The sequence below is a fragment of the Dermacentor silvarum genome, chromosome 1, assembly GCF_013339745.2.
Source record: "Dermacentor silvarum isolate Dsil-2018 chromosome 1, BIME_Dsil_1.4, whole genome shotgun sequence".
Classification (NCBI taxonomy): Eukaryota; Metazoa; Arthropoda; class Arachnida; order Ixodida; family Ixodidae; genus Dermacentor; species Dermacentor silvarum.
This window is the reverse complement of record NC_051154.1, coordinates 242,071,234-242,093,380: the sequence shown is the minus strand read 5'-3', so window position 1 is coordinate 242,093,380 and position 22,147 is coordinate 242,071,234. Positions and strand designations below refer to the sequence as shown.

Sequence of the window (22,147 nt, the reverse complement as noted above, 5' to 3'; positions counted from 1 at the left end):
AAAAATCGAAAGCACTAGTATTTCCCTTCCTTCAATGAGACCCTTTTAGCTATGCTGTTCAGATCTAGATTATCTCACTGGGACTTTATTTGTCCACGATAGCAAAGGTGTCAAAGGATGGCAGATGAAATGCCCTTCACGTCGAACTCATGCTGTGCCGAATTCTCGCGAGAATGATACACAATCAGGAACCAAGGAAGAAAAGTGAAACTTGCATTTAACTTGCAAGTGAGAATTGAACTGAAAAATATTTAAGCGCAATACCGGTTTCCGTTTCACATTCCTGCTGCATCTTATTTTGAAATGCAAACCATATGATCGCATCTGACAAAGAAACCAAGGACAACAAAGGGATACTAACTGTGCCCTAATAAAGTATAGAATTAATAATGAAAACGCGAAACGAATGTTGCAGTAAGGACAACTTGCCGCCTGCGGTAGACGAACCCACAACCTCCGCATGACGCCGTGCGATTCTGCAGCAGTCGATTGATACAGTGGCGGCTGTCCCCCCGACCACCTTCTTCAGCATTCGCATTTGTTTACTAAATCTATCCCTGGAATTAAGGGCGGAAGAGCGCCCGTCACAGTCACTGCGGTTGCTGCGGAACATTCTTTCAACAGTAGACGTCACGTGGTACGTAAGACCAGGAGCGAGCAGCTTGCCAATAGACCATCGTATGCTATACATCATCGCTCAGGACTACCAGAGCCGAGACCCTCACTAAGCAACGAGAGAGGAGACCCTGGCGCCATGCGGGGCTCGATTTCCGAGGAGATTCGATTGGCGTGCCGACCGCGGCTTAAGGGATGGTTCGCATCCACCGCAATGGTCGCGAGGACCGCCATGGCTAAAGCTCCCGGGATTCGTTTAGTACACCTGCACAAATACCCAAAAAGAAGATGGCTAGGGGGGGGGGGGGGGGGAGCAGCCAGTGTTCTGGGTCAATTTGTTAGAGAATCGCACTGCGTCATTGCGGAAGATGCGGGTTCGGCCACCACCGGCAGAGAGTAATCTTTACTTCCACTTTCATTTCCCTCTTTCTTTTTAGCATTTTAATTACAGGCACGATTTTATTTCTCCTATCTTTCTTTGGATTCATTGTCTGTTCGCTTCACATCAGGGGAAACGAGTCCCTCGGTTCTCCTGATTCTTCTCGCTTATTTCTAAGTGAGTACCTTGACTTCGCGACACCTCAAGTTTAAATGGCACATTTCTGCTTCAACTGTTAACGTATGCCTATTCATGCATTTTTGGTCATATTTTATCTTTTTGTCTTGATACGTGGGTAATGATGGCAGAGAGAGCAGAACTGATAGGTATGGGACATTGAGAAAGCGATAGTTTTCTTATTCAGTCAAGGATACTGCTGTCAGGATAAGCTTACGATTATTTATATTGTGTCAGCAGGTACCAGCTATGGTTATTGTGCTTCCCAACCTTAGTTTATTTCAACATTTGCAAATAAAGCGTCCCTTTCTCATGGTCCCGCTATACCAGGAACAGAATAAATAGACCTTGCAACGTACATATATTGAGCTTTGAACTGTTAAACTTGGGAAGTACTCCTCCCTACGCCCAATCTGCTTGACGCTAAGTAGTCGCGTAACTAGATATGTACCCGTATTCATAAAAAAAAAGTCTTACGCACAAGAACTAAAAATGTTGGTATACTGTTGCGCTAAGCCTTGCAGACATGTAATTCCACATTTAAGCTGAAATTGAAGCGACTTCAAGCCTGTCGGCAATGCACTCGCACCTAAAAAAGGCTTGCGTATACATTAAGACATAGTCGATAGAGACATTGCTCCGAGGTGGGCCTTGCGAAGTCACCGGCAAGACTGCTGTAGGTGAAGCTTCGTGTCAAGGTGTACTTGTTGCTCTTTTTCGTTTTTGTTCTTCATCAGTGACTACCGCCTTTGCCACTTCTAGCATCGCAAGTTCTAGTTAGAACGCCATCGATTTATGCTCATGGCGCTGCTGTTGCGAAATGTTGGCTGAAGACTTCGTGGTGAGCAAGATTTGTCAGAGCGTGATCACGCTTTATTTCGCGCTCCGGTGTTCTGAACGAATAATTTGGTACGATCACGACATACTCTTTGCAAGCATGCGCGAACGTCCGTGAATGAACTAAACATTGCCAGAATAACGCTCATGCGCACATGTGAGCGACAAGGCGAGGGTAAAAGCTGGGATGTGTTTGCGCTTGCGAACACGAAGGCAAGTTTCATTTTTAAAACATCAGCCGCTCGAATGAGCGTGAGATATGTGATAGATAGTGCTCAACGCTAGCGTCCGTGCTCCTTGGGAGTCGTACGGTCTCATCCTGCCAAAGAGAGGCATGGGTGAACGGAAGCTGACGTCAACGTGGCTTGCCAGGAGGTCACTTGTCAGAAAGGCCTTGTATGACTGCGTTACTAGCCTTCCTAAATAAGGTTGTTTTGCGCCGCAGTGAGTCACGCATCGCGAAGGTTAAATTATTCTCACTCTCTCTCATTTTCACCAACTGAGAACAGCGATGGCCCCTCTTTTAATTTTCTGGTGACTCGCTCCTCATCCTCGCCTGCGTCCTCCTTTGGCTGCGCAGGCAGCAATTTAACCGAGATGGCTGAATAATGAATTGCTGTACAACCTGGCGACTTTCTGAACTCCCTCACCGATCCCGTAAGACTCTCTGCTTGCTTATTCCTGAGATGGCAGCCTGTCCTCGTGCCTAATTTTCGATCCGTTCCGAGGGCGTCTATACCTCCGCGAATGTCCTGTGTAGGCGGTGCAGAGTCTGTGGCCTCTTGACAGTCATTCGGAACATCTGTGTGCGAATTGTGGCCTCTCGCCGCTTTGATTGCAGGTTAGATTGCGTGCTTCTGGGCCTTGGTGTTAGACAGTGCTCTCGTCGACCTCTCTACATGCAATGTGGCGTGATGGGAAGCGGAAGGGAATGATTGTTCTTCCGAAACTGTTCGGTTCGCTCTGGGGTCAGCGTCCGTGTCTTCAGTTGTGGTATGTCTTAGCTCCGAGTGTCGCATGCTCCCGTATGGTTTTGCCTACAGGCTGCGTTTTGTATCCAATTGGTGAGGCTTAAGCTAGTAAACTTTGTTTACTAGCTTAAACCCCCCCCCCCCCCAAAGAAAAAACAAAAACAAACAAACAGGGGACTCCTTATGATTTTCGCAGCAGCGATTCGAAACTTGCACAGAAATTGCAGCTTCCTGCTTTTTTCCAGATACCTCCTTGCCTTGGTTAAACATTTATTTTGTATGTTAAATACTTATTTGGCGCTCTTGGGATTGGTTATTTTGGTTCTCCACTCTGTCCTTCTATTAATAACCGATCTGTTGGATTCGAGGACACGTAATAGTCGTCCGAACGTGGAACTATGAGACGCGAACGAGTCAAACTCGGACTATTTATTTTTTTCAGGCAGACGAAGCATATTTAAACGCGTGTAAGTGGCCTCATTCTTTTAGGTAATCCTTCCCATGAAACTGATGAACTTATCCGATCTTTTTGGCAGTTAATGAATGCCTGCAGCAGCAGAGAAAGATTTCTCTTGCGTAGCTGCCATAAATTGACAGCCTGCTTGATATCATCATCACTGCGGAAGTGTTCGCGTCTCATACACTCTTTCTGTAGTTCAAACAAATGATAGTCATTTCGAGCGAGGCGGCGACTGTATAGCGGATGTGGCAGTATCTCCCAATCGAGGTCGCGCAATGTGCACATTGGGTGGTGCGCTGTATTCTGGTGTACATTGTCATGGATGAAAAGAACGCCCGGGGTAATCAAGACAGTCCGTTTCTCCAACGTGCACAAAGTGCACGTTGGAGAACCTCACAGTAGTACTCGCTGTTGTCTGTCTCTGCAGTGGGGAGTAAATCAGCATAAAAGATGTTACACTCGTGCCAAAAAATTGTCGCCGAGGTTTCACTGCCGACCAGCCGTGCCGTCCGGCATCGTCTTCCACCGACGATCGGTAGCCTAGAAACCGTTTACGCAGCTCAAATATTGGGCTGCGGCTTCGAACCTTGTCACCGTGCTGTGCTAAAAGTATCGCGTAAAGTTCAGTCGGATTTAGGCGATCGTTGGCGAGAAACTCAATTACAATGCCTTGTTCCACAAATGCGTTCACACGCTCTGCCACCATCTGTTATTATTAATACGTGACTTCCGGTGCGAAGCGACATCAGGCGCAATACGGCTTCATAGTCGGTAAGTGTCTCGTCAAAGCATGCCAAACAGACGGCGCTAATGCGTATGTGTATGCCCATATTACGATAAATCCGGGTTTCACTCTAACGACTCTCGTATATCCCAGCGTAATTCTTGTAGGCCTTCAGTCATTCTAGTGTTGCTTGTCGAATATAAATTGCTGAGAGCTTCAAACAACCTTCGCAAAAATGAGTTAATGACAAAACAAGTCCCGTGCTTCATTTCGTACTGCTATTGGCTACCATCTTAAATATGACTTAAAGTTTATACTACTACCTGATTTCATTCGTTTTCATTTATTGCCGACCTGCGTCACTTTGCGAGCGCGCTTAATCACAGTCGCGTTCCGCTGTATCCGTGAGTAAAAAACGTCGGTAGGCGCATGTTTCAGCTGCGCGTTAGGAGTATATATAGTTTGGCCCGTTGGTATGGGTATGCAGAAGATGTAAAAGCCACAAAAAAGTATGAGAGACGCGAGATGAACGACGGAACTGACGAGACGAGCTTCGATGGCCTTCATCGACTTCAGTATATATGCATTCGACAACAGCCAAAGCACCGCCACGTGCCTTTAAGCGTATGCATGGATATTCCCGGATGCCGCACGCCAGCGTTCGCCACGCAACCAATGGCAGATGCCTGATGGGTACGCCCTTCCGTGTTTTCCTATCGTTTCTATAGTGACACGCGGCTTTTAATGCTCAAAAGGACGCGTATGGCGTGCGGATATAGCTTTCGCTGGTTTAAAAGTATCGTGTTGAACCGTAAACGATTCCACCGGGCGTCCCACGTAACTTGAACCAAACCTTAAAAATATGCAAATGCCACGTAGCTGGATAGAACCAAAGTTGTGTTGTTTGCCGTTGCTTGGAGATACTCAGATTATTTTTTTTTACATTACGTCTAATTACATAGTTAGTCTCAATTAATTCATTAACTTCTCAAATATTTTAATTAGATGAAAAGTGTCAATACGAAAATTGTAGAGCAATTAACATGAAAAGCTCCCGACTCAGCTTTCTGTTGCTCAATACACGCAGAATTGCCGCGACTGGCCGCTCGAGGCATATTGCGTGTATTCGCGGGCTTCTCTCATGCTTGGAAAAATAATTTTATGTAGCATGTATTGAGCAGCAGAAAGCTGCATCGGGAGTATTCGGTATGCCGGTAATGTTATCATTTGGGGCCTCGACACTAGGCTATAGTCACAGAGACATTTGTTACGCAGTGTTTGATTTTTTAAATGAAACAATACTATTACCCTGCTAATTATCGTAGCTTTATCCTACGTACCTGATCAGCATTCATTTCCCGGAAATTGGTTTCTCCAAGTTCTTTTTTAAAAATGTCTTTATTCTCTCCTTGATTACAACCTCTTTTAAAATTTTCCCTTCAGTTAGTCTGACTGCTCGCTCGCATAATAGTCTGGTTATTCTAGTATCTCCTTTTGTTTTTCTTTTTAATTAATTCTGTTAAGCGACCTCCTGCCTCCCGATTCTTGGCATATCCCCCTAATGGGTATGAGCCATAAAAGCGGATCATCATCATCATCAGAAGGCAGCATTGTCGTGGCGATACTGAATAACGAAGAACTCCTTACGGCCCCACGTCATGATTTACGGTACGTCAACGATCTTTCTCTTTCGACTTCGTAAGCGGACCCCCCGGAACAGCTTGTGCGAATCCCGTCTTCATGAAATCGGTAATTACACACATGCGTGATAACATGCACCACAAGTTGTTCAACGGGGATTCTTAAGTGCGCTGACGTTGACGTGAAGTCTATGTATAAATGTATTATTTCGGAGTTCCTTTCGGAGTCCCCAACCGTTCGGAGTCCCTAACCGGTCGTTAATAAATTATCTCGTCTTCCACGCGGCGAGCATAAATCTGAGCAGCCTTTTGAGGTTTGGTTTGAGAAAATTGATCGAAGCGTTCCCGATTGTGCTGTGACGCCGACTGGGATGCTGGGTACACATGCGGGTCTAGCACTACCTTATCTGTGCGAGCACTTTAGTCATGCAGTGGTCCGTATAGCAGGTCGTCTTGCTACCATAACGTGCGATGAGAAATCGTGAAACTTGATCTAAGGTGTCTTCGATTTGGCTTCACTCTCTGAAGTAAAGTGCGGAAAGTGCGGTCAAATCAAAGCTTCCTTACGCATGCTTGTAAGAAAACCTTTCCCAAACCTGCTTTTCCGTTGTGCAAGTGGTCAGACAGAGGCTTTTGATTTGGAACAAAATTACAAATATACAAACCCGTGCAGTTGCTTCCCTTTCTTATATACGTCTACTTTGAAAAGGAGCAGAAAAGCGCGCTCAAAGTGCTTTTCGCTCACTTGCCACGTTCGCCACATGGAGCACTAGTGTGAATCCTCATGCACTTAATATTAAGTGATCATGTGTGACCCACCTTCAAGTGGTACTCCGTTACCATTTCTAAGCAGTTCCAAGCAGTTCCAAGCGTCGTCCCAAAAAGTCGGACGATACGTGGAAGAAGTCTCAATTTCTTTTTTGCCAGGACTGCCGGCGAGACACGTTACCCATTAAAAGTTTAACATTTTTATTTCTCGCTACCCGTGTTTTAAACGTCTGTAAACAAAATTTGTTGTGATACGGTTGTTCGAGCAGCGACGTCGATTCCCAGGTATGTTTAACTTTCGAACCTTCGAAAAGCAATACCCGTGGCTGCAGATTTCGCACGCGTGAAAAATTGGTGGTGACGTTTCGGGCAGCGTTCTCGAACGCAGTCAGGCCGCGCGCCTCGTGTGTCCGCAGAGTTCTCGCTTGAGAGTCGAGACTCGCCTCTCTCCCTTCCTTCGTTCGAATTTGTTGAAGCCTTAATCAACAGCCTACCCCTACAATTCAACGCAACAGTATACAGAGCCCTATGGGAGGCTTTTGCGACGCATGTGGCCCGGTGTATATATATATAGTTTCAGCTTGATGCCTTTGAAGTGTAGGGAAACGTTCATGGCCGACCACACTTGAAGTACGAAGCAAGACAGGAAGACATGCGAGATAAATTAGTATTTCTAGCTTAAAAATACATTGCAGACAACACTACAATGTCCCGTCCGTAACAAGGAGATTCTACCACTGGCGTCAGGCTAAGAGAACCACCTTCCATGAAATACAGGAGATGTAGTGTGTGACATTCAAGTCTGATCACTTTTACCAAACATGATGAAGTCGTCATGTGAATACCAAGTAGCTCCTTCCTCGTTTTACAGTTATTCATATCGAACTGTCGAAACCTTGCCATCTGTTTAGACATGCTGAGCAGTACAATAATGCTTTATGACTTCCGGCGCCCTGCTGGTTGGTCCTATAAGCAGAACGCGATACAACTTTGCGTGACGGCAGCGTACTCTGCACTCTCTGCACCAGCTATTATTTGTTATTATATGTTATTTGAGCGTACAACTTCATCCGGATATATAATGCAACGCTTGATTTCACTTCATTCAATATTTTTTTTCGATTCCTTTCTGATCATCTATCGGTTCATGGCCGGCCGATTCCAGTAATACCTGCGGAGCGCCGCTCGTACCACTGACGAAGCGCTGAAAAGAATAGCATTGAAATACAATTTTTTACATTATCAAGGCTACGCTTTACCTTTTCTTTGCCTTCTTCTGTGTCATTTGTGCACACAGCCGAACGTGTACACAGTTTTTCCTACGCGTAACTGGCATTTAAAGAAGGGACACTTAAGATTCGCGCTATTTTAAATGCGAAGCATTTCTTGGCGAACATTTCCCACTCTGAGAAATATCTATCTATCTATCTATCTATCTATCTATCTATCTATCTATCTATCTATCTATCTATCTATCTATCTATCTATCTATCTATCTATCTATCTATCTATCTATCTATCTATCTATCTATCTATCTATCTATCTATCTATCTATCTATCTATCTATCTATCTATCTATCTATCTATCTATCTATCTATCTATCTATCTATCTATCTATCTATCTATCTATCTATCTATCTATCTATCTATCTATCTATCTATCTATCTATCTATCTATCTATCTAGTCGCCTACGTCTTGGTGCTCTCATGGTCGTTTCGTTAACTTGGTATGTACCAAAACTGGCCTGCTGTTCTTTCTGGGGGTTTACGTGCCAAAACCAGTTCTGATTATGAGGCACGCCGTAGTGGAGGGCTACGGAATAATTTTGACCAGCTGGGGTTCTTTAACGTGCACTACAACGCAAGCACACGGGCGTTTTTGCATTTCGCCTCCATCGAAATGCGGCCGCCGTGGCCGGGATTCGATCCCGCGATCTCGTGCTCAGCAGCGCAACGCCTTCGCTGACTGAACCACCCCGGCGGGTGACCAAAACTGGCATAGCATGACAAGAGTGTATAACGAACATAAATCATAGGTCATGACATGAATGTCACGACATGCGTGTCATGTAGGTCATGAAACAGCCGCCTACGTCTTGGTGCTCTCATGGTCGTTTCGTTGACTTGGTAGGCTCCCCGCACACTGCTTCGTATAACAAAGATTCCCACAGGGCGTGGGATCTGCCGGCTTTTTTTTTTATTTGTACACTGTATATTTCTTTACATTGAAAATGAAAGAAATTCCGGCAGACTTGTGCGACCTTGCATAACCACAACCATAATTTCGGCGAAGCAGAGTTCCAGACATAGAGGTCGCCGTGCTCGGCATGCTCCTTGTCATAGCGTTTTGCCAGCGTAAAGGCGTTCCTGGTCCCTGTGGAACTTTTAATTACTCAGTGCTCGTGCAACGTCCTCACCGCCCGCGTGGCTGTTGTCGCCAAGCGCCACAACAGCCGACGACGTTGAATGGGCGACAGCAAACAGTAAACACTCTTAAATAAACACTTGTTAATATAAACATACACCTAAAATATTGATCCTAAGGCTAGAGCGTCTCCCGTATCCGTGTGTAAAGTTTTAAGAGGAAATTTTGAGCAATTTCTTTACAGCAACAATATTAAAATATTTCCTCCGACAGCTCGAAGAAACGTATTGAAGGCTCTGATGGCATTTCGGAAATTTCTTACGGCAGTACCTATGTACCGTACACTTTGCTCCAACTTATTCATTTCAACGCACGTTCTCTTACTAGGAGGTCTAATTTTTATACTTCGCAAACAAGAGACGTTTTATTCTCAAGGAAGCATCGAGTCAAGCTTCAATTAGCAAACGTTTCATATTTTTCTACAGCCGCTCCTCAAGCTCCCACAACTTCTAAATTTCTCCAGTACATTGACCCTGAGGCACTCTTTATTCCTGCCACCTTTCAGCTTGATACGTGCAAATAACTCTGAAACGACGCGTCATTGAATACCCCCATAAAGCTCTAAAGCGCAATAACACAAATTTGGTAATTTTTCACGACTCAGTACATGATTCTCAGCACATTTTGTCGACATTTTTAAGGGTCATTCTCCACCGCGTCCAGTCTCAGAAACAACCTCGTTGTAAATGTTTCAATGAACTGTCTTAAACTCTAATTGCAGCGCACTGGTTTGAGACAAAAATTCCAACACCCGTACCTGAGACTCGCATTCCATATCACTTAGCCCGTGTTGCGCTCCTGAATCGCGGCACGAAAAATCTCTTCGCTAACAAGCCATTGTACGAAGTGTTTATAAGAGTGCCGTATTAAGGTACCTCGCGCATTTATCTAGTTTACCATCATTTCTGATACACTTCACACGGAAACGCACCTAACTGCACGGAAATGTATCGCAAGTTGTCTTTCTTTTTGCTTTTGTAATAAAGTTTATTGATAGCAATGAGGTAACGCGTACTACATTGTATGTAAACATACAGAAAGAGATCGCGTAGCTCAAGGCTGATCTGGAACTTCTTATAACCGGTTACATAAATGACATAATGCAGAAGTGATTGCTGATTATGGAGCTAATACAATGGTAGTTCATTAACACAAATACAGTATCCTTTTTTTCTACAGTAAAATCCAGTTGTTCATTAAACACACACGCAATGGAAATACAAAATAAAGAGAAGAGCAGTAAACTGTCACCAAGAAGCACAATGAAAAGGCAGCGATAATAGGACAAAGCAAAATATTGTTGAAGAAAATAAAACACAAATAAAAGATTAAATTTCAGACCTATAGGAAACTGATGCCAAGCAGAGAGTTTATACTCTCTGCTTGGCATCATAATAATTATTAATTATACGAGAACAGCAGATTGTTTACGATTGTTGAAATACTGGAAAAATCGACAATTAGCAAATAAAATGCGTAAATGTCTCGCAGGTTGTGGTATAGGTTGTGCAGACTAAACTTTTTTAACACGTCAGTGCAGTGGACTGCCCACGATCTCCGACGGGCGCCATCTGCTTGCGCACGTTTAATGAAAACACATCACGTATAAGTGTGCGTGCTCAGTCGGTCGGTTTTCTTTATCTCTGCAGCACGAGCTCCGCCGATTCCTGAGACAGCGACGATCGACGTGCGGAGGTCCGCCGACCAAGCGAGGCGCCATGGCCATCAACATTGCGGGCGTGGTGTCCGTGGTGATATTCTACATCATCATCCTAGCGGTGGGCATCTGGGCCGGCCGCAAGAGCAAGAAGACCGGCAACGATCCCGGCGACGCTGACGAAGTCATGCTAGCCGGGAGAAACATAGGCGTCTTCGTCGGGATCTTCACCATGACAGGTGCGGGGGGAGTGTGCGCGCCGAATGCCGCCGCGAATTAGACACACTGTATCGAGCCTGTACTCAGAATGACAATGTAGCCCAACCTATGTTTCCAGCTGTCATAAACTGTCGGTAGGAATTGTTTCTGAATGTCCCTACGAGAAATACGCAGAAGCGACCGGCGATTTTTGCAGGCAGTGTTTTCGTGGCTTTCTGCCTGTCATCGAAAACATTTCTGGTTACAAGCACTAACGCACGCACGCACGTTGGCATAAGACACGGGGCTACCACCCCCCTTAATCTCCGATAGTTGCTTTAACACAAGTACCCGTTTTTCAACTACATTTTCTTCTACATTGAGCTTGGCGTTGGGGCGCGGGAGCATGTTATACGGCACACTGTGATAGTTGTCTTTCATATCATGCACATGATAAATATACACTCGATTGGTATTGCGTAAATGCAGGATAAGCATACGTTTTCAGCGCGCCACGTAATTATTTCTCCAGTTTGTTAATTTGAAGAACGGTGATCCTGCGGGCATCTAGCTTTACTATGGGCGCTTGGATAGCGCGTGTGGATGGTGGTGTCGCGATGAAATTTTCTGCATGGGCTGGATTGGAGGAAGCAGGAAAGAAAATGCCGTGAGAGGCAGGGTCGCTGCTTTCGTGCAACCTCGCGCGGACGGGATCCCGTTTTGTTGGTCGCTTCGCCGACTACGAGTCAAGGTCTGCCAGTCACGACGTTCACAAATGCTAGGTTACTTCGGCCGCATAATTAATCCTACCAGTTGCAGTCATGAGCCACTCGCGATGTACACGAAAGAAAAAAAACGAAAGTGAGTGTTAGAATGGATAAAAGTACCTTCTAAGATTCATGAGCATCGCGTAATATCTACAAGCTGCGTAATATTCTTTCATAATTTTTCGTAGTAATTATTCAGAATTTGTCTCACTGATTAAATTGTCGCACTTTCTCACGTTGAACGGATCCGTCTAAAGAGCAAGTGAAAAAAAAAAAAAAACGTGCGAGCTAAAGCTTTTAACTGAAACATTTGTACTGACTTTCTAGCAGGTGACCGATCTGCGTCTAAACTGCCAGCCGAAATCAAACACTTGTTTCAAGAAACGAGTTGCGGTAACTACGTGCAAATTGTATGATACTATGCGCAGATTTTCAAAGCTTAAGGCAGCGTACTTAAAGGGGAAAGAACGTTTGCTAGAACAACGCGATAAAGGGTAGTTGCATCCTCTGTACGCTGATCATTAAAAATGTTTAAAGATAGTGAGTTTTTTGTCAGAGATAAAGCTATTGTGGAATGTATGAGCTGTGGCCATTTCTCTCCGCGCGTCCGGTACATACGAAGCTCGCACAACCAAACGCACTGGTTCATTGCTGCTTAGCGAAGTTCAAACACCTAACGATGATGATGAAATTGTTTTTATTTAAGGTTGGCTCGAAGGACTATTAGATGGAATTATGTAATAAAAGGCTCCACTGGGAATAACACCTTCAATGTATTTGTTTTTAAATATTAAGATGGATTATCTTATAATTGCGATGAATCCGTTTTCAAGTTAGCCAGTACCAACAACCCTTCCAAGTAAAGCGTACATTTCTTGTTGACTCTCAAGATTCGGACATGGTGTATTGCTGAAACTAATTCTCGGGCTGGTTGTAAATTTGGGGGTTTTACGTGCCAAAAACTGGTTGTAAATCAAGTCGTATGCCCAGGAACAAAGCCGTACGCGGGATCCTTTTTCTTTCTCGTTTTTTTTTTCGGAGAAGCATTTTATTCTTTGAATTAATACACAGCTATTCCCCGCAAGACGTCTAATAGTTCTTCGATTTTTACAGACGACTTAATTCTAGGTATAGCCTCTATCTTATCCTGTGAGAGCATTCATTAGCCGCACCTGCGAAGCATGCACAAGATTATTTCATTCATATTACTGCTACTGCAGTGATATACGTATCTTATATTCATTATACGACAAGAACTGTCCAATGGCTGGTGCGCAAGCACTGTATAATGACAGCAACATCAACAACTTGTGGGGCCGTTTTTTCTAACAAACCATTTCACTTTCTATCATTTTCTCCCTTCGCCATTAGCTCGAATGCGACTCGGACGCCGCCGCGCCGCCGTTATTGTTGGGATCGGTCACCCTGCGTGGAACGTGATAAGAAATAGCGTAAATTGAAATAGGACGTTACAAGCACGTGCCTTTCTTTTTTTCGTTTTTCAGCTACATGAAACGTCTCTCCACGTATAGAAAAATATATGATATAGAAAGTAAATTGTGATCTCCACCATTCGATGTTATTGACTGTTGCATTTTTTTTCTTCCAGCCACTTGGGTGGGAGGAGGGTACATAAACGGCACCGCCGAAGCTGTCTACAGCAACGGCATCATCTGGTGTCAAGCTCCGGTTGGCTACGCGCTGAGCTTAGTCGTGGGTGAGTACGCCGTCCGGCAAGACTCTCGATACAACGTATTCCGTTAAAGATGGACTCCCACGACTGACCGAATCACGCGGACGAGCATGACGTGACAGTGCCACCGAATCCCACCACCACATGCAAGGACTCCGCATACGACGACCAGGGGCCGCTATCTTGTACGCGTTCGAAAAGCCGACGTTCGCTTTTTATTGCGATAGCAATTATATGGACACTTCAACCGGATTTCTGCCGTCGGCGTCGCCGTCGCCGTGAGGTTCCGTATAGATTCCAAGGGCGATAAAATCGTCGCCGCGCGCCGTATGCGCGAGCGAAAGAGCGCGGGGGACGCGCGCTATCACGGAGGGCGAACTCCCCCGCGCGCTATCGCAGAGAGCGAACGCACGGTGGAAAGCAAACGCGACCGTCGCCCGAAAGGCCGTGGAGGTATGGGAGGGAGGGAGGCGGGGCGGCGCTGTGCTCCTGCACCAAAGGCGTATCTTGCCGCTCAATCTCCCACGCGAAAGCAAGAAACGGGAAGAGGGGGGGAGGGGGCAGCTTCTCCTCTGCCAACAACTTCTTTTCCCGGCGGTGCCGGTCGCCCGCACCGTCTCTTATCTCCACACGGCTCTGACCTTTGTATGCGCTGTGCATTCGCCGCTCAGTTTCCGTTGAAGCGATAGACCGCGCGAACCTGCGCTTGCTGCCAGCGTTTTGACAGTCGTTGGCTGCGGTCATTCAGTGTGATCGATTCATGTTTGCTTGTGCGCGCTCACACCACGATTGTTAATTCAGTTAGTAAGCCAATGTGTCCAAGTTTATGCAGCCGATAAAACTACTATCCCTACTCCGAATAGCTCTCTACTAATTTGCTATCGCAATCGATGCTTCGCCTTTCGGGCGAAACTGCGACATTTTTTTTCTCACGCGATTGTACAGGCCGCGCCGATATCGCGGCCTACGCCAATCTAGGCCAATCGCGTGAGGCGAAACCGAACGTCGGCTTTTCGAACGCGTACAAGGTAGCGGCCCTGCTATCTAGTGACGTGATTCTTTGCAGCTGAGTCACGTCACGCTCGCCAGCGGACGACTGAGGGTGTGTTCCAATTCTGGCCAGCATTGAGTATACAGTGTACGTTTACTTCTAATAAGACAGCTTCACGTCCAAGTAAGGGAACGGAACTTGAAGACGTCTCCAAGACTTGAAGCCACCTCGCGTCGTCAATTATCCTTGAATTTTAACACTTTGCTTGCGCGAACCTATGACAAACACAACGCGTAACTTATATTAGGTACATGAGAAAGCGTGACTAAGTTTTCTTGTGTGCAGGCAACTTTCCCGTCGAGTTTCCAAGGGTCCTGCTCAGTCGCCATCTTGTTTGGACAGCAATGTAGCTTCGTCGTTCTGGATTTCGATGCTCTACCCCTGACACAAGGGCGAATTAAAGTCTCTTGAAGTAAATGAACACTTTTCTGTTGCGCTGAAAGACCCCTTACCAAAAAGTGTTTCTCCGCTGACACATCGGTATATCGCGTGGACACGTTTATATGTTTTCAGTATGCGACGCAGTAGAACGCATGACACTATTTCTTTAAACTGAAACTGTCAAAACATTTAACGATGTAGTGTATCTGGCCAGTGAAAAAAAAAAAAGAGGCGAACTAATTTTAGTGCTGTCAAGCATTAGAGTTAGCTATTTCCTTACCACGGGGGAATTGGCTGATTTTTGTACGTTCGAGTTAAGAAATTTTTGTGCAACAGCTACTAGGCTTACAGTCTCATGCAATATATCAAAGTGAAGGTAAATAAATGTGCTTTGAAATGACAGTTGTTGTATGTTTTTTTTTGTTTTCTTGAAAAACAAAAAAGGTTGTTTGCGTAAAAAATTTCTGAACAAAAGAAAAACAATTTTTTTATAAAAGTTTTGAATAAGTAACATCGTTGGCAAAAAAATATAATCCGAAATATAGAAATTATTGCAAGATTACTTGGTAACTTTTCATTAAATAACTATAACCATGCATCAAGTGCTCATTGAGTCAAGAAAAAATTGGAGGACGCTTAAGCTTCGCATTTAAGAGTAGAACGCGATAGCGTTATCGGGACCGTTCGCATCGCATCGTTCGCATCCGGCAAGTAGGCTTCATTCACTGCAACACAGAACGTGGGAAAGCCAGCTTACAAAGACCAAGCTTATACCGATCACCTTAAAGTCGGCTTCACTTTTAAATAGGAATGCGTTGCTGAGAAGACGTTTTTCCAGGGGCAATATAAGTCGTCTTATATTATAATAGAAAAGGCCCTGGGACCTTTTTTCATTATTCTATTAATTGTTTGCTATTGCCCTGACGCACACGCGTGTCCAAAATGCATTTCTCAGGCCAAGTCCCAATTTGACTTGCCGAGGATGCCAGCGCCATCTGGATAAGATTTTCGCAAGTAGGCTCCCCGAGTGAGCCGGTGTCGTTATGGTAAAAATGCTGGCAAAAGAGGTTTGTGTTTAAGTTTCCTCATAACAAACTTATGTTTTCTCGTACATTCAAATAACAGTTCGACGACACCATGTCCGTAGGTTGTGCTTAAATTGTACTTTACCATTTTTCTGACAGATTTCACTGTGAGAAATTCAATTTTTGTTCACTAACACCTTGCACCACGACGAAAGGGCCTGCACGGTCAGGGTGGTTCAGAATTATTTTTCGTGCCCTGACACCTTGCGCCACGCGGAGTGCCTGCGCGGTCGGGGTGGTTGCGAATGATTTTTCTCCGCCACGGACGCCGACATGCACGCCGGCGCCGACGCTGGATTTTCTGCGATACGGGGCCCTCCACGCTATCGCGTTAAAATTGCATGAAACATTGAAATAGCCAAGTTTTTGGCTGGTAAATCTAGGCAATATCGGAACCGAGAGCGTCGTGAGCGCAGAAACGGCGGCCCTGCTATAATATCAGACGGAAACGCCCCGTGACAAGAAGAGCGAAGAAGCTTGAAACTAATGGCATATTCAGGTGGTCGTTTCAGAGCGCTCTGGCCATGCTACAAAAGTGGTGAAAAACAACTTTAAACCTGTATTACGAAAATAACCGGGTATGGAAGTGATGATCCTGTTTTGTTATCATCAGAGGAACCCGTTTATGCAAATGGTAACGCTTAGTAACTGTTTTACATGACCTTTGTAGCTCTACCATAGCGCTCTAACACTACCACCCGAATATGCCATAAGCGTGTCAGCCAGTCGCGGCAGCTACTGATACGGCCTCGCTTTTCCTGGCAAGCATGTGCCGCTGTTTGTCGGGTCAGGATTCTCCGTGACCTGCCATCATTTAAACTTCGCTCGACACTTCTTTACGGAGCGTTGCCTGTCTGACGCGCCGCGGGACGCGCTCGGATTCGGTATTGCCTCGATTGAGCCTTAAAATATGATAATAAATATCGCGAATTAGAAGCGATTTTCAAGATTTTTAAAAATGAGTGTGCTATAAAATGTGACTGCCTCCAAATTTGCTATTTAAACAACTGATTCCAAAGCACTGATAAAAAAGTTAATTAATAAACTTGTGTTAATTACTCTTCTGAAGCTCACGTTATCAGCGGCAAAGTATGTCCACCTCGCCTAGAAACTTCTCTGTTAGAACGCCACGTTCACTGTGCTCATAACTTGTTATAAAAAAATCTGCATCGTCTAAAAAGAAAAGAAACTTATACATATATGTCCCCACTATATGCACCAAGATTTAAAAATATGCAAATGCTACGTTGCTGGACAGAATCAAGGTAATGTTGGTTGCCGTCGCTTGGAGATACTCAGATTATTCTTGCATTCCACCTAATTACATAAGTAGTCTTAATTAATTAATCAACTTCTGAAATATTATAATTAAATGAAAAGTGTCAATGAGAAAATTGTAGAGCAACATGAAAAAAATCGGGGTAGCTTGCACTAGTGGCGCAAGGATAAAGACACAGCGGAGCTGATCGGTTCCTAGCTGGTCCTGGCTATGCGAAGTGATGCTAAGTTATACAAAGTGTATAAGCATTTCCTCGTGGTCCGTGGCATCTGGGAACGCCTCACGAAGCACTTGCAGTCCGAGCACACGTAGGGGAACTGGGGCGAAAGCTATGCACAGTGTACGGGCGGCGCGCAGCAGACGACACGCCGGGATGACGTCACGGCGCATGGGCAGTAGAGCGCAGCTGGTGGGAGCTCGGCCGAGCCGCCGCCAGAGGCGCCTGATGCAGTCACGGACACCGCGAGCGTTCGGCGCTAATGCGGGGAAACGGAGAAGCGCGGATTTGTTTATTTGCTTGTTTATTTTTATTTTTTTCCCACAAAACATGTACAATACAGTGTTGTGATGGGAAAGTGGGAAAAAAGCTGCTCATGGCAGCTTGACTGGTCCCAAGAACCCAGAAACATCCGAGCAGCAGGGTGGGGCAACATATTTCGTAATGATTATATAAATACAACAACATTGATCATCTAGTCAATAAAGAAAGACATATTTGAATCATAACTGAATCAGACGTAGTTTAAGCACAAAGAAAGACACAACTGAATCATTTAGAAGCGTGAAAAAAAATGTTAAAAAGATCAACTGGTGAACACGACAGTACAGCAATTTCATTACTCAACAGTTCATTGAGTAGCCTAGGCAGTCTTGAACATAGCATTCGCTTGCCGTAATTGGTACGTGAGTGAGGTGTGTACCAGTATTCCGGAAATCTGGTTGTGTAGGTTGCTTTACGCTTGTTGAGTTGGGTTATTGACTGTATAAGGCTTATATTGCTTTTGAGTTCCTTTTTATAGGCTATTGCCAGACTGTATTCCATAACATTTGTTATTTTCAAAGTGTTAAGCTCTTGAAATAAGGAGGCAGATGGGAAGTCGTACGGCTTGTTACATATATAGCACGAACTACTTTCTTTTGTAGTACGTACTACTTCTTAATGTTAGTTGCAGAAGTACGTACCCCATACAAGGCAACAGTAGTTTAATTGGCTCATGAATAAGGAATTATATATCAACTGTTTAATGGAACGGGGGAGAAATTTCAGTGAGTAGATCAGAGCAGCAATTTGGGACAGTTTGCCTGCAACGAAATCTGTATGATTATTCCAGGTCATGTGTTGGTCAAAGTGTACACCTAGAGATTTTACAGATTCAGCGACTTCAATCGTAGAGAAATTAATCCTGAGGTCTTCTTGCAATGTGGCCTGCATATCTTTAGCACGAAATAGCACTCTTTTAGTTTTTGAGGAATTAATACATAGGCCATTTTCTACTGACCACTTGTATAATTTCTCCAGTACGATATTAGCCCTTGAGACTTAATCATTTGGATTTTTAGACGAAAGAAATAACGTTCTATCATCAGCATAGATTATAAAATATGAGTCTCCATCAATGTTCACTAAATCGTTAACATAAATATTAAAGGGGCCCTAAAATGTGGCCCTGTGGAACATCAATATTATGAACGAGTTTGAGATGCCTTATTGTTTATTTGTACAAACTGTTTTCTGTGATTTAGGTAGGATTTAATGAGGTCAAGGGCATTTCCACGAATGCCATAATATGTCATGGCGTCGGCAGCACCTCTCCGCGTTGCCTCGTTGGTGCTCCTACAATTTGTTTCTCTCTCTTTCTCTCGCTCTCATTTTCTCTTTCTCTCTTCCCGAGCATAGCGCGCGACGCTCCGCGAGGTGGTTGCTAAGCAACGCAGTGGCAGGCGGCACACATTACAGCCGGCTTAAACAGCTCCGCTGTTAGAACTCCCGATACAGCTTTCTGTTGCTCAATACGCGCTACACAAAAGTGTTTTTCCGAGTGTGAAAGAAGCCCGCGAATACATGCAAAATTTGCTTCGCGACTGGCCGCTCGAAGCACTTAGCGTGTATTCACGGGCTTCTTTCACACTCGGAAAAACACTTTTATGTAACACGTATTGAGCAACAGAAAGCCGTATCGGGAGTTTTTCATGTTGCTCTACAATTTTCTAATTGACACTTTTCATCAAATTTTATTATTTGAGAAGTTGATTAATTAATTGGGTGTAATTATGTAATTAGGCGGAATGCAAAAAATAATCTGAGTATCTCCAAGCGACGGCAAACCACATTACCCTGGTTCTGTCCAGCGACGTGGCATTTGCATATTTTAAAATCTTAGTGCATGATAGTTGGGACACCCTCTATATTATGTTCAATGCAACTGCTAAATAAATATTATACAAGTCCATCACCTAAAAAATGCAGTAAAGGACTTCCTTTTTCATATCATTAAAGCTACCTTCATCTCGTGTGAAACTTGAAAAAGCGGTAAAATAATTATTAGCTCTCTAACGAAGGAGTTAAACGCAACAAGCACCGCAAATGATCGTACATGATCACACAGTCGCCCGAAAAAAAAAAAAAGTATGTGTGCGTTTATCTGCGCGTTCATCGCAAAGCGTGGTAATACACCTGAATTGCTTTGTTCACTGATAGTAACAGCGAGCTTCTCAGCAAACTGTTACAAAGCAGCAGGAAATACACCGATAACATATTTACCTCCAAAAAGCGAGCCGCCAAATTGTTTCCTTTGGCTTAGCAGGAAGCATCCAACTCTCGAGCTCACGGCGCCCGAAAGAAGCTTATCTCGGTTTAAGCGTATAGAGGGCTCGACGACCGCCAGCCCCTGTTCGGCCCTTTTATTTTTTGTAATTTTTGCGAACTTGTATGTTCCCGGAACATTTATGGCAAAACATTCTTGGATCATTTTTGATGGAGCTTCTTTCCTACCACCAGGGTTTTAATGTAGAAAAAAAATGCGGCAAGCAAAACAATAGGAATTAAAAAGAAAACTAATTTCGTTCGAAGAACAAAGCTAGGAGAACGAAAGGCCCATCACGGCCTCCAGTACGCGAATGCCCACGAAAACAAAAAAAATAAATAAATAAACTTTAAAGAGAGAGCCCAGTGAAAGAAAACTTGCGGCAATAAAAAAGACACGAAGAAAGTAATAAATATAACCGTCTTCTATACGGCAACGCAATCGGCTAATACTCTTGTAATGCACAGCCTTTTTAAAAGAAAGGGGGGCGCGGAAGTAAAGAAAGTTAATGAAAAAGCCCCGATCGTTGGCAGTAATCTCATTTAGCCGATACACCATCAGCACACTGCAGAGCACTCTGCGAAAGTTCTGTCTGCGCTGTGTTGTACGCAGAAGTGATGCCCAATATTCGGTGAATAAATGTAACGGGCACCTGGCTGGCGCGCGATATAAGCACTCCTTTTTAATACTCACGTTTTCTTCGTTTTTCATGCGTTGGTATTATTGGTGATGTTATGATTCATTGCCCGGGTGTCACTCGGCGCATGCGCATAAGGCAGTAAGGAAACAGTCTTATTAGCAGTACCCGTCGGTTCTGATAAAGTTTTGCCGTACTCAGCTTCGTTACAATTCCCATATCGCTTGGAAAATATGAAGGAAGGCTGGGTCATGTCGAACACTCCGGGCCTTCTTGCACAATAAATTATCTCTGTCGCTCTTACTAGCCTGGCGACCTCGATGAGGGTAACGCTCAACCGTTTGCCCTCGACCACCCTCGACTGTAGCATATTAACTTTTGATGCTTTTTGGTCTGACACAAAAAAAAATTTATAGAAAAAACAAGGATGCGATGTACGGTAATTCAAGTATTTCGATCAGCTGTTCAACCTTCCTATACGCACGTGGAAAGTTAATGTATAGATCGACCGACAGGGAACCAGCGTTGGCTAGGAGGCGCTACGGCAGTTTGAGTGTGTAGATGAATGATGCTGACACCATCCGCTAGGGAGGCCACGTAAATGGCGCGACATTTTGGATGATAACAGACGTACACCTGGGGCCGTATTCTGTAACGCTTCGGTTTTTGAAGGATTCGGTTTGCGTGCAGCGATTGGTCGCCGCCTGGGTGACGCCATCGCCTCAGGGCGCGAACGCATTTTTTGATGACGTCACGGACATGTCAATCACGCGGAAACCGCATTTGTCGTCTGCTACGAAGCGAAGCCGCGCGCGCTGCTTCGGTCCGATCCGAAGCGCGATGTGCCGTGTGCAGAGCCTGTGCGTGCCGTGTGCACGGGTGAGATCGCGGCACTCGGAGCAAAATGACGGCGTGTGCGGTGCCTGTGGCGCCTGTTAGCGAGCCTCCGTGATAGACAGCGACAACCTCGACGTCGACAAGACGCCTTTGAGATGACAGACGAGGGATTCAGGCGACAATTCAGATTCTCAAAAGAGACAGCACTCCGACTGTGCGAGGAAATTGAGTGTGTATTTTGGCCGCAACGCGAAGTTGGCGTACGACGTCCCACCTAGCGGCATAAATGGGTCAAACGAAGTAAACAAAATTGGTTAAGTCACTCACCGCCAGTACAACTCACACGCGTTTCATGATGAAAAACGTAAACCTCATCGATACCGTGAACAAATTATTTTTATTTACCAAGAAGCGCTCGTAAATTGCTATATTTTTACTCGGTTTGTGACGTTCACTGCCACAAAAAGAAACCTTCGCGCCGATTGGTCTCTGTCCTTTCACTTGTTTTCATTACGTCAACGGACCGCCCCAATGTGACGCCACCGCCAAACCGAATCCTTCGAAAACCGAAGCGTTACAGAATACGGCCCATGTATAAACTTTTGCTTTAGCTCTGTGCGTCCGGCCAAGCTCTGGCCATACCCATGTGCGTCGGAGAAGCGCATGCGTGTGTCTCGTAAACCTTTGCAGCGCTGTTTCTCAACCATTGTGAAATAAAATTTTGCAACCAGACACCCTCGTCGTCTGCTGCTCGAATAC

The 22,147-nt window shown here is 44.8% G+C and overlaps 1 protein-coding gene across 1 annotated transcript in view; it reads left to right on the top strand.

Moving 5' to 3' along the window:
• Positions 1 to 22,147, top strand: part of LOC119437007 (high-affinity choline transporter 1-like) — a 74,009-nt gene that overhangs the window by 31,535 nt on the left and 20,327 nt on the right. The window contains exons 2-3 of the mRNA XM_049660180.1: positions 10,649 to 10,895; positions 13,231 to 13,338. Of these exons, the coding sequence (XP_049516137.1) occupies positions 10,718 to 10,895; positions 13,231 to 13,338 (286 nt within the window). The 5' untranslated portion in view covers positions 10,649 to 10,717. The remainder of the gene's footprint in view (positions 1 to 10,648; positions 10,896 to 13,230; positions 13,339 to 22,147) is intronic.